The sequence below is a fragment of the Centruroides vittatus genome, unplaced genomic scaffold (assembly GCF_030686945.1).
Source record: "Centruroides vittatus isolate TY-2023 unplaced genomic scaffold, ASM3068694v2 contig_1168, whole genome shotgun sequence".
Taxonomy (NCBI): Eukaryota; Metazoa; Arthropoda; class Arachnida; order Scorpiones; family Buthidae; genus Centruroides; species Centruroides vittatus.
The window spans coordinates 4,670,777-4,684,116 of record NW_027120749.1 but is presented as its reverse complement, the minus strand read 5'-3'; the positions used below and the strand labels follow the sequence as shown (position 1 = coordinate 4,684,116).

The following is a 13,340-nucleotide window of genomic DNA, read 5'->3' as shown; positions in this document are numbered from 1 at the left end:
AGCAACAAAATATCACAAAACTTCACAAATAGAAAACCCCCAATAATATATTTGAACTGTTCCACAACTGGGCAGAAACTAGACCATATGTCCCCACTAAAGTATATCCTTAGGGCACTATTCAGTCTACAAATACGTATTAAAAACAAAATTTTAGAGTTAAAAAGATCGATTGCAAATAAAATAACTTATAAGTTATAACTTACATCTAAATACCAACAACTGCCGAATCATATCGGGCTATTTACGGCTATTACATAAATTATAAACCAATTTGGCAGTAGAGGTAGACGTTAGGCTCCATCTCATATTAACTTTAACAATTATAATTTAATTAATTAATTTAAATAATTTAGACCTACTGGAAGAAAAAATCGTAGTGACAGCGGGCCAATAGAGAGCAGAGTGCGCGATCCTTGCCATAATGCGGTTTGTGCGCCAATTTTCGTACTTGCGTTAATCAAGCCGAATAGCTTGGCCGAATATTCGGCCATTCAGCCAACGCTCCTGGCCGAATATTCGGTATTCGGCCTTGCTCCTAGCCGAATATTCGGTATTCGGCTGAGGCCAAATATACTATTCGTTACATCACTAATTACTACTAATATTGTTCAAGAGTTCACAAAAAGAACTTCGCCTGTGGACTAAGAACGCGATAATCAAAGTATTTTTAATGATAGCAGTGATATTATAAATCATTCGCAAATTGTCAGAAAGTGACAGTGAATAAAATCTTGTGAATAAAATCTTATGTAGGCTATAACTCACATTACATATTCTGCTCAATTTTTATGTTTATTAATTCTTTACGTTTTTTGTTTTTCAAATAAAATTTGTTCCTATAATTCATTTTTATTTATGTGCAATGTATGCGAAATAAAATTTGATAACACCAACGAGCTAGAGTATACTACATAGAGTGGCTGTAGCGACGCCATGTTTACAGAAAATTGAATACACGTCCGCCATTTTACTTTTAGTGTATTTGTGCTATGTAAAGGCAAAAAGCTAGAATATTCTAACACGTTGCGTAAAAGTGTGCAAAGGAAAGGAAGAATTTTAACCCTGATACGGTCATAACAACCCTGATTAGTAAATAAATTTATTTATCTATGTATACCATATAAACAATATATTTTTTACACGATTTTCTTTTACAGATAATTTCCGGGAACCAATCTAGCATGTAAAAACAGAATTAGGTACACTGTGGGGAAGTACTCGATCTTTAGAGTATTCCCCGTGCAGAAACAAAACAAAAAAAAACTTCAAAAACATAAATCACACACTCTATGACTCCAATGCAAGGAACTTAAAGTTTATTTTAGTCCTTCCAATCACTACTCTGTCCCTTCGCTATAACAGACACTAAAACAAAAGAAACAACACACACACAAAAAAAAAATCTCGCGACTCTATCGTCTACACGTCCTCTCTCCATTCTTTCTTCCGAAAAAAGTCTACTACCGTTGAGCATGCGCGATCTCTCCCTCTCTCTCTCTCTTTTTTCTTCCGAAAACGCGGCCCATCCTTTCTTTACCCTGCGGCCCACCCAAGGATCACGCAGTAGAACACGTGATCTTTGGACCACATATATCCCGTCCTCCCATTAACTTTTACAACAGGAAGCTTTTACGCTATGAGGGCCTGTCCCTCCTTTACACTGTGAACCACCCAAGGAGTTGGTTACGAGCCGGTTAGGCAACAGAACACGTGGTCTTCAGATCACAACACAGTATATGTATATATACATATACATCAGCATCAGGCATGTCAAAGATACGACATCAATCCAATAATTGTAAGAAAAATTCCGCGACATCAATACAATAATGCTATTTGTTTATTTTTTTATCATCTTGATACCAAAGAAAATGTGATATTTTGTACGTTTAAGTACGTTATTTTTGAATTCAACAATTTTGTTTATTAAGGATTATTTGTTTAAAAATAACACTGAATAATAATAAAGTTCAACAATTTTGTTTATAGTTTTTATTTATTCATATTATTTACGAGATATTTATTTTATTTGATTTATTTTTGTGTTTAATTTCTTGTTTACATTATGTTTTTCTCTATTTCATCTTTTGAATTTCAAATTAAAGTCCGTCTTGACATTTATTGCACAATTCTCACTATTTTGCACATGAAATGCGTGTTTTCGACATATTAGTAAATTACAGTTTATGCTTGTATTTTGAGTCTTGCAATTGTTATTTCTAGATCATTTTACAGACCTGCTTTAGGCCTGTAAATTGGCCGAAAATGTTTGTTCTGTGATTAAAGTTATCGCTGGAAAACTACAAATGGTGTTTTTTTTTTATTTTCTTGTGAAATCTCGGGTTATTAAAAAGGATTTTTGAGTTGTCTACTTTTGGGCTACTTTTAGAAAATTTTTGGCTACAAAAGCTCAAAACATCTGGTCTGCTGTCATACTTGCCTCTCGAGACAAAAAATTGGCACTTAAGTAGTTTGAGTTTGACACCTCTGATACATACAGTAAGCGCTTTGTGATTCAAGTAGCATGACAATAAATTTTATATAAAATAGAAAAATTTTAAATACATGCAAAAAATATTAAATTTAATTTAAAAAATTCAGCAACGAATTTCTTAACTTTCCCGGCAACATTTAAAACTGCGTGTGCCGTCGTTTGTTATTTTATTTTAAAAACTTTTATGTTTTTGATTATTATAAAATGGTAAAAAGTTTTATTTTGAAGGTAGGGATGGGTTTTACAAAAAATTGTAAATGAACGAATGAAATTGTCATTAAGTCCGACTCTACTCAAGATACAATACGACCCCTTTTATCTCCCTACTCTCACGGCCTTTAACCACCAAAATTTAATGACATCAACCTCCAATTCCCCAATCAATCTCCCTAATACGCAAACTTCCCTGGATACAGTAATTTCAGAAATTTTCGACAAAAAGCACAGGAGTTATTAAACTTCACAGAGAGCGAACAACTGTGCCCTCAACACACTAACATTCATACATTAAAAAAAGGGGGGTTTTCTCTGTTTTTTGCATTTCTCGACGTTAAGGTCCTGAGTCCAAAAATGTAAAAATCTTGGAGGATCATTTTTTTGACCGATCGCCATACTTGCCTTCTTATATATAACAGAGCGGGAAAAGTAAAAAAAAAAAGTACTACTGTATCAGTAATAATACGAAGGCAAACACGTTATTTAAAACTGACGTAAATATTTATTTTATAAAACAAAACATGAAAAATAAATTAGCATTAATAATAATAATTATTATTAATGATAAAACATTCTTAATAAACTGGCATATTTTTTTAATGAAGAAGATAAACTATGTTAATATTTAGCATGGAAGTCTTAATTTCCTTTGGCAAATAGCGACTAAAAACATTTTAAGTTGTAATTATGTAGATATTTCATATAATTCTTTCAAATTACTAATGATTTTTAAAATTATGAATATATTATCATATATTTAGAAATCTTTTTTTCTCATAAAAAAAAAAAGATACATTAATTTTGGATTTTAAAATTTGACGTAAGGTGGCGCCAAAACATTTATACGTTTGAAAGTAGGCTTATGATTTGGTTGACCGGATATCACGCTTCTTTTTTTGTTAAATTTACATTAATTCAATTGAATTAATTAGTATATCTTTATTAAATATGTCTAATACTAAAAGTATTCCTAAGGATGGTCAGGTAATGACTGCCATACTAAAAGATATGGGAATTATCGAGTACGAACCGAGAGTAATCAATCAAATGCTAGAGTTTACTTATCGGTATGTCACTAATGTATTAGAAGACGCTAGATTATTTTCCTCTCATGCCAAAAAGAGAGGATTAGATGGAGATGATGTTCGTTTAGCAATACAGTTACAGATGGACAAGTCGTTCACTACACCACCGCCAAGAGAGTTACTGTTAGAAATTGCCAGACAGAAAAACAGCATAGCTTTACCATTTATCAAGGCTAATGCGGGACCCCGTCTGCCTCCAGATCGTTATAGTTTAACTGCATGCAACTATCACTTGAAACCTGCCAAGAAACCGAGATTACAAGGTGTTCCTACTCGCTTGAACTTGACGTCAATTCCAAAAGTTATGCCGGCAGTAAGTCTTGGGAGCAAAACTGGTGCCACGTTTAGTGTCGTCACGAAAACTGTTACTTCTCCCACGGTTACTATAGTTTCTCGACAGGCTGTCGCTCCGGGAATTGCAAAACCCGTACCGACACCGATCTTGAAGATAGCAGAAGCAAATAATAATGTGCCTGCTCCTTCGTCGTCGTCGTCGTCATCGTCATAAAACTGTTAATATATTTTGTAAATATCAAATATTTACTTACATCGCAATAATATATTTGTTTTTATTATTTGTTAACCCATGTAATTTTGAACTTTTTTTAACTTCGTTATAAATGCTATTTCTTTTCCTGTATTCAATATTTATTAATGATATAATACATACAAGCGTATATTTTATCAGCAAGCAAAACTTTGTCATATATATGTAACAACTTCAACATAAAATTTATTTAATTTTCTAAGATTAAGCTTTAAGATATTTATTTGAAATAAGATTTAATAGATCTTTAAAATAAATATAACTGAATAACATAGATGTATGCTACAAAAACTCAAATTTACATAATAAAATCTTCCTCATCAAAATCATACTTTATTAATTTATGATCTATCTGTAAGTCACAAACTAATTTGTTCAAATTTTGTTGAGGGCCTGGTAATTTAGTTTGAAGTTCTTTTAGCGAATCTTGTGCAACATTACGCCATTTTTCAATTAATTCTGTCAGCTTTGTAAGATTATTCTGTAAAATAAATTAATTTTTACTGAATAATTTCAATAAAATTATTAAGGAAAAAAGTGTGTTTAAATCATTTTTTAACATTATTTTTATTCAATTAAATAAATTATTTAAGTTCATTAAAATCATCATTTTTATTATTATTAATTTAAAATAACAGCCGTTACAAAATCCTACCGTCCTAGTTTCCTATCAAAGGAAAAATATATAGTGTATTCACTATAGCATTTATCCAGGTGCACAAGAGATCTTTCCAGCATTGCACAATTATGTGCATAGTTTACAATGCACTAGTTCTACCAGGTGATGTTTACAATAAAATAAATTAATTCACTCAAAAAAAGGACATGTTTATATTGCATAGCAGTTTTGTGGTAATATGTATTTCATTTTATAATAATTTAGCCTAACATGTAAAGAATCTTTGAAAGAAAAACATTTTCATACCACTGTCAGAGAAATACAGTTGAACCTATCTGTTTTCAATCTGAAGAAAACAAGAAAAAATTTGAGATAGGTTGAGATGTAGAGTTCCTATACAGTGAACAGTAATAGATTTGCTTGGAGGCACGGTATTTTAATACAATAGCAAGTATAGAACCTGTATTAGGTATAAATAAAACATTTTTGACATACCTTAACAAAAATAGTTTGTAAATAATTTCTGATGCCCGACTTTAAGAAGCCCTGAGTTAAACTTTTTTTATTCATGACCTCATTTATGATTGTGATTTTCTTCGTGACAAAAAAAAATATATATATATAAAATAAAAATATATAAATATTTTGCAATATACATATGAAATACAATGAAAATATACATATATATTGAAGATATATACAAATTTGCAAAAACAATAATGGTGTACTACCACAGTTCACTCTTGTGTTACAATGGAACAGAGACAACTGAATACACTGAAAAGCAACAACACTACACTAGTTTACACTACAATTAGTGTTGCTGAATCGTCTCGCTGCACCAGAAGTGACACAAACTGCAACTCACGAAACCTACAACACAAAGTATGCCATTTTCAAACTCTCACAAATTATTTTCAATATTTTGCATTAAAATCTCGCAACCCCAAATGGGGTCGCGACCCATAGTTTAAGAAGCCCCGCTTTAACTAATAAAACACAAGCCAATCAAAGTAAAGCAGAATTAATTGTAAACTAAATACTGTATTGCAAGAGATGTTTCTCAACTATAATTCATACTATCAAAATGTAGTTGCTGAGCTTTAAATTTGTAATTCACATTTCAGTCCATTATTTGATATATAGAGGTTTTTAGGAAAAAATTATGGAGATAAACAGAAAATATATTAAATTTATGCCAAAAATGCAGGGGGAAAAACATTTCAAGACAAACATGTTTGAGATAGAGGTTCAACTGTATTTCATTCATAGTTGGTGTGTTCTAAAAATTTCAGGAAATTTCTCTTGAACTGATACTTAACTAAATAAATATCAGCATTGGTAGTCTATACAAAAGCATGATATATTGAGATAATCATTTATAATTAATTAACAAGTGGGCAAAAGACCATATACTGATGACAAAGACAAACATTATCAAATGCACGAGGAAACTTATTTCTGTACATTTCTTTATCTTAAATAGTTTACATCAAGTAAAACATTCCTAAAATTAAGTTTTAAAGTGAAAAATATGTAGATTATTATTATTACGATGGTGTTGGAGTGTATTCTACTTGGCTTGTATACTATTACATTACATTATGCCAGACCAGGAGCAAGGCTGGTCTGGCATAATATAATGATAATATTTGTGATTACAATAAGCTGAGTCTAATGGATTTTATTATAATTTTAAAAATTTCAGTCTTAAAAACTTAAATTTTAAAGAGTATATTGAAGGTTAGGAAGAGTATAATAAAGGTATCATGAAGTTGGAGAAGTTTGATTATACATGTACTGTACATCATAGAAATACTTCAGTTTAAGTATTTCTCACATCTTGATACATCTATATATACAGGTCAGAATGATGCAGACAAACCAGACCAGGAGCAAAGCTACATGGGAAAAAATGTTTAGTTTACATTAGCTTCATGCTTATGTCTAAGAATTTCCTGATTATCTGACACATTTAGTAGCTTACGTTCTGCAATATGAAGGAACACAGATGATGATGATTTGTAATTACAGACAATTTATGATTAATGAGCAATTATTTATTGTGACATCATCACAATGCCAGGTTTCAATTTTTAGTCATATTTTTAATTTAAAATATATGCTCTCCACCTCAAATTAATAGTGTCTTGCCCCCGTACATCATACTTTTATTGTTAATTAGATGACCAGCAAGACACTATTGCTAACTCCTCCATGGAAAAACTTTTTAATTGAAATAATGTGATTTCTGGTGCACACCAGAAGTTCATATATAGTTAATCAGGGCCTCCTACCTCTAGGCTTTCCATATCTGGTCTAGAGTTTTCATCTATCTAACTCTGTTCTCAAGATTAAGGAAGGACAGATGGATGACAATGGGAATTTATAGGTTACAATTTTTTCAAATTGCAGTCCAATAATGTGATGTATGTGCTATTGTGAGTGAAGCCCAAATTTTCTAGACTTTTGTGTAGTATTTGTGATATGACACATGCAAGATGAGGCACTTATTCAGTAGTCTCATCTATTCCCATAAGTGTTTTATTTTGTGGACAAGTTCTGAGTATTAACTAATTTTTTCAGTATATATCTTTTGTATGTTGTTGGTGTTACTAATGTTGCTATTCTATGACTTGATATCAAATTAAAATAATGACAATTTAATTTCTATTTCTTTTACTTAAAAATACTGTCTATAAATACACAACTTTAAAATATTTGACTAAGGCATGATGACAATAACATTTATCTTCAGAATCCTCAATTTCTTAATGAAAACAGTATTCAATAAATTATATAACACAATTTAAAGTAATTGATAATAAATGTTTACTACAGAAATTAATCATATTTTAATATCATATATTTAATAAATTACATTATAGAAACTAAACATCTTTTAAAAAATATTTCATATTTTAAATAAAAATACTTGTTAGATTTTTAACTATTTTTTAAGAATTATTAAAATATTTGTTATATTGGGTTGTTTGGAAAGTTCTTAGCGATTTTTGATAGCCAACAGTTGAGACACCGATTGACGCAAAAATTATTAGAATTGTACAAACCAATGTTACAATAAATGACCTTGAGACGCGTCCGTTACAAAAAAACCGTTAAGATTATTCAAATAGCGTTTAATTTGTCTCATTGCAAAAATGGATGCGAACAACGTGCATTATCGACACTTGTTTCTTTTCTTTTTCGTAAAGACAAAAATGCTGTACAAACAGCAAAAAAGATATGTGATGTTTATGGTGGGAGTGCTGTATCAGAATCAACTGTTCGAAAGTGGTTTGCAAAATTTAAAACGGGCAATTTCAGCCTTGAAGATGCTCCTCGCTCAGGAAGACCTCCTGTTATTGAAGAGGACCAGATCAAAGCATTATTGGATGAAAACCCTCATTACACAACTCGAGAGATTGCAGACATAATGAAGTCATCAAACAGTACTGTATTTCAACATCTAAAGAAGCTCGGATACGTAAATCGTTACGACATTTGGATACCTCACGACTTAACGGAAAAAAACTTATTGGATCGCATCTCCATTTGTGATTCTCTTGAAAGACGAAATGAAAATGACCCTTTTCTGAAGCGTTTAGTGACAGTTGATGAAAAGTGGATCATTTATAACAACATCAGCGAAAACAATCATGGGGTAAGAAAAATGAATCACCGTTAAAAACTCCAAAGGCCGGTCTTCATCTAAAGAAGGTCATGCTCACTGTCTGGTAGGATTGGAAACGAATCCTGTACTACGAGCTGCTTCCACAGAATCAAACAATTGATTCTGATAAGTACTGTTCCCAATTGGATAAGCTGAACATGGCAATTAAAGAAAAACGTCCAGAACTGGCCAATAGAAAAGAAAAAAAAAAGGCATTGTGTTTCACCAAGATAATGCCAGACCTCACAAGTCTTTACGAACACGCCAAAAATTATTGGAACCAGGCTGGGATGTTTTACCCCACCCCCTTACTCACCCGACCTTGCCCCGTCGGACTACCATTTGTTCCGTTCTCTACAAAATTCACTTCATGATAAAAACTTTGATACTTTGGAAGCTTGCAAAAACCGCATGGATCAGTTTTTCGCGGGAAAAACTGGAAAGTTCCACGAAGAGGGTATCATGAAGCTGCCCCATAGATGACAACACATCATTAAAAACAATGGCGCATACATAATGGAATAAAAGTATATTTTTAGTTTTAAAACAATTTCTTTTATTTCTCTTAAAAATCGCTACAAACTTTCCGAACAACCCAATATTATATATGAATCTACAGGGTAATTATAATTAAAGTTCCAATTTCACATTGGTCTTAAATAAAAACCACTGGTCAGAAAGACTTGACATTTTGCATGAATATCCACAAAGCAATGGAATTTTGGTTGGTAAAGAAAATAATTTAGTTCAAAACTTTGCCACTAGAGAGACAATTCACACTTTATTATAGAGGAAAGCAATACAAAGTAAAAACATTTATAAAGTGACATAACAAATGTTCAATATGCTGTCCTTCACATTCTGACACAAGCTGGAATCACAAAATAGCATGTTAAACAACAGATCTAAGTGTTTCTGTAGAGATGTGGATATGATGCATAATGCTGACTTTTAATTCTGCTAACTTTGTAATGTGTCCCTTAAACACAAAATTCGTTAGATGTCTCCAAAGCCAAAAATCACATGGGTTCAGATCTGGTGAATGTGCTGGCTATGTTACAGGAAAATGGCAGCAGATTTTTCTGTCATTTCCAAAATGCTTGCGAAGTAGCCACTTCACTGGCATTTATGATATCTCAAATATTTGTGATATGCATATGTATAAGTAATTTGCATCTTTTGATACTGCCAGTATGCATTGCAGGTTTCCCTAGTGGCAAATTTTTTAACTAAATTTTTACTTCACCAAACAAACTACCATTGCTTCATGGATATTCACACAAAATATCAAATCATTCTGACCAATGGTTCTTATTTCAGACCATTATGAAATCAGAACTTTAATTATAATCACCCTGTATAATTATAGATGTATCAAGATGTGAGAAATATTAATACTTAAACTGAAGTATTTCTATGATGTACATGTATAATCAAAACTTCTTCAACTTCATTATACCTTTATTATACTCTACCTAACCTTCAATATACTCTTTAAAATTTAAGTTTCAAAAACTTAAATTTTTAAAATTATAATAAAATGCATTACACTCAGCTTATTGTAATCACAAATATTATCATCAATTGTTTAATGTTATCAAGATTAGGATGTTCCAAACATACAATATTTATAAAATTTTGCTTATTGGGCTGCAATTTGAAAAAATTGTAGACCTATAAATTTGCACTGTCATCTGTCTGTTGTTCTTTAATCTCAAGAATGAAGTTAGATAGATGAAAGATAAGATCAGATATGGAAACCTTAGGGGCAGGAGTCCCTGATTAACTATATACGAACTTCTGATGCAAAAGGTAAGTCTTGTTATTTCAATTCCAAAATTTTCCCTTGAAAAGTGTTAGATAAATGATTGGCACAACTCTAATGTTAAAGAAAAAGTATGGTGTACAGGGGCAAGTCACTACTAATTTGAGATGGAGAGCATATATTTTAAATTAAATTAATTAAAAATATTATTAAAAAGTGCAGCTCAGCATTGTGACAATGTCACAATAAATAACTGCTTGTTATAATCAGAGTTCAGTTATTGTATTTGTGTAAATAGATGTTTTTAAGTTCTCTCTTCATATTATTAGTCTCAATATTGGCTGATATTAAGCAATCATCATCAGTTATTGCTATCAATCATTCTTTCTTCATTCTTTAAATTAAGTATTAGCTATTTGCATACCATTTAATAGTTTCAATCACTGACAATTTTTCAATTATTAATATAAAGAAAATGATACTAAAGACAATTCAATGCAGGCAAGCTATATTGGATGAATTGCATATTAATTAATAATGATAAAAATTGTATATGTTTAAAATTTATTAATTAATTATTTTAATATTTCCTTTTAATATCAGAGAGAATAAACTAAACTCTTCACTAATTATAGTCTTATTTATTTACCCTACTTAATTAATGTTATCAGTTTAGTTGAGTCCCAAATGATTACATTAAATGGATTCTACTGTGCATGCACATCTATATATATATATATATATATATAATCGAGACAAGTTGATGATAATAATAATAATAATAATAATAATAATAATCAGCACAGAGCCCAAACGGTTAGGAGTTGAAAGTTGAAATTTGGTACACAGTTAGGGTACGTCACGAGAACGCACACTAAAAAGGGATTTTTCGAAATACCTCCCCACAGGGAGAGGGACAGGATTAAGTCTTAACACTTCCATCAACAATGGAAGTGTTAAGTAACAATCAAAGTGTCAAGTAACAATGGAAGTGTTAAGAGAAAGCAACGTGCAAGACACAGTTGCAGTTTTTTCGTTTTTGCGGGAAATCGAACATATTTTTAGACCCATCTAAAAATTCTGTAATTAATCTGAAAACAGGGGGAACCCAATTCTTGCATTCTGTGAAAACGAGTAAGGTTAACTGTAACGTAATACACCTATCCCTCGATTTACACAGAAGATAGGTTCCTGAGAAAAACGTGTAAATCGAATTTGTATCTTTTTGAATGTAAAACCGTGTAAATCGAAAAGTATGCAAAAAACGCATAATTTCGTTGTTTATTAATTATGAATTTTTTTCAATTTTTTAAAGGTACATAAATCAAACAAAAATATTGAAAGGCAAAGAAAAAATATATATTTTTTTATTAATTAAATAAAAGTACAACGGAACAAAAAATAAAATCTGAAAGATTCATAAAAATGTAATGTAATGTAATGTAAAAAATGTAATTAAAAATAATGTAATCGTTTGTTACTTATAAATATGAAAAATTAAAATTTTCTGGTTTAAAACTATGTGCAATGAATGCAACTTCATGCGTATGGGGGAGTACTCTATATCGGTTTATCGGTTACTATTTGACAGATTGAAATAAAACTGTCACCTAGTATCCTAAATATCAACTATAACATATAATTAAGGTGGATTGGAATATAGATGTAGATTAGAGTTAAAAATTGTTCCTTTTGATCATAGCCAGTTTATTTTCTACATTTATTTTTTAAACCGTGTAAAAGCGAAAATGTGTAAAAGAAGTACCATGTAAAACGAGGGATAGGTGTAATCTTAATTTTTGCTAAAACGGTTAGGAGTTGAAAGTTGAAATTTGGTACACAGATAGGGTACCAAATTTAAAGACCAAAGTGTTAAGTAACGATGATAGTGTGAAGTAACAATGGAGAACAAGAGAAAGCGACGTGCAAGATTTATGGGCTCTGGAAAAAAAAAGAAAAAAGAAAAAGAGTAATATGTTAGAACACATTCGATTTTCAAATTTAAACAGATTAGTTCGGTTTTTCTCGACCTTTCTTCTTTAGAACATTCGATGAAAATCGAACGATATAATCAGAACACGTCGTGAAAATCGAACAATATTAGAACACTTGATTTTCAAATTCGACCTTTCTTTAGAAATACTTAGTTTGTTGATGAAATTACTCTTTTTCTTTTGTGACTATAACGTAATAATCTTAATCTTCGCTATCGTTATTTTTGCCTGAGCAACGCCGGGCCTACCTGCTAGTATATATATATTTTTTAAATAATTATTTTTTTGAGAAAAATTTAAAAAAAAAAATCAATTAGTGTTTCTTACTTTGGTATGATATGTTTTTACCATATTTAATTTTCGTAATATTTCTTCCTTCTTTGAAACTCTATCTTTTAAAAGTTTGAGTTCCAATATTAAATCACTTTCAGAATTTGTAAAGTTTTCATTCCTGCTTGGTATTGGAATGTTATGCTTACGAGTTTCTTCTTTATTTGATATTGTTTCAGTCACTGGTAGTTTAATATTTGCAGATGCTACAGCATTATCTTCATTATCAGATATGATCACTTCAGTTTTTTCTGGATTATTTCTTTTACTCTCAGTTACAGGCACTTTACGATCAGTAGGAGAAAGCAATAAAGAATTCATCTTATGCAAACGTCTTAATTTTTCTTTAAGACTTGAACTCATCTAAAATATTTAAATAATGTTTTGTTAAACATCATGTATATATAATGTATATATATATGTATTAGCATATTATGTAATCTAGTTTTACATCTAGTAGATATGAATCAAAAATTTCTTAATTAAATAGTTATATACAACTAATTTAAATTAAGTAATTTTATCAAACAACAAAATCATAACTATTTTTTTATTTCAAAAGTAGAATATGAAAAACGGAAAAAAATTTACAAAATTATGGGTTAAATGTATCA

At 30.5% G+C, this 13,340-nt stretch overlaps 2 protein-coding genes across 2 annotated transcripts; one reads left to right on the top strand and one right to left on the bottom strand.

The window, feature by feature from the left end:
* Window positions 1-3,552: 3,552 nt before the first annotated feature.
* Window positions 3,553-4,438, top strand: Taf9 (TBP-associated factor 9). Its single transcript, XM_067278859.1, has one exon. It carries the CDS (start codon window positions 3,662-3,664, stop codon window positions 4,304-4,306), a length of 645 nt encoding a protein of 214 aa, XP_067134960.1. The 5' UTR covers window positions 3,553-3,661; the 3' UTR covers window positions 4,307-4,438.
* Window positions 4,439-4,535: 97 nt separating this feature from the next.
* Window positions 4,536-13,094, bottom strand: LOC136982379 (swi5-dependent recombination DNA repair protein 1 homolog). The gene is made up of 2 exons (XM_067278873.1): window positions 12,724-13,094; window positions 4,536-4,826 (listed from the first exon to the last, which is right to left on the bottom strand). Exons 1-2 carry the CDS (start codon window positions 13,087-13,089, stop codon window positions 4,644-4,646), a joined length of 549 nt encoding a protein of 182 aa, XP_067134974.1. The 5' UTR covers window positions 13,090-13,094; the 3' UTR covers window positions 4,536-4,643.
* Between the last annotated feature and the right edge of the window lie 246 nt (window positions 13,095-13,340).

Bases quoted from the DNA above. Each gene is read 5' to 3' on its own strand.
- Taf9 (XM_067278859.1), top strand. From the start codon at position 3,662: ATGTCTAATACTAAAAGTATTCCTAAGGATGGTCAGGTAATGACTGCC.
- LOC136982379 (XM_067278873.1), bottom strand. From the start codon at position 13,089: ATGAGTTCAAGTCTTAAAGAAAAATTAAGACGTTTGCATAAGATGAAT. The intron at 4,827-12,723 runs GTAAGAAACACT...TTTATTTTACAG, and splicing joins TAAAAACATATCATACCAAA to AATAATCTTACAAAGCTGAC.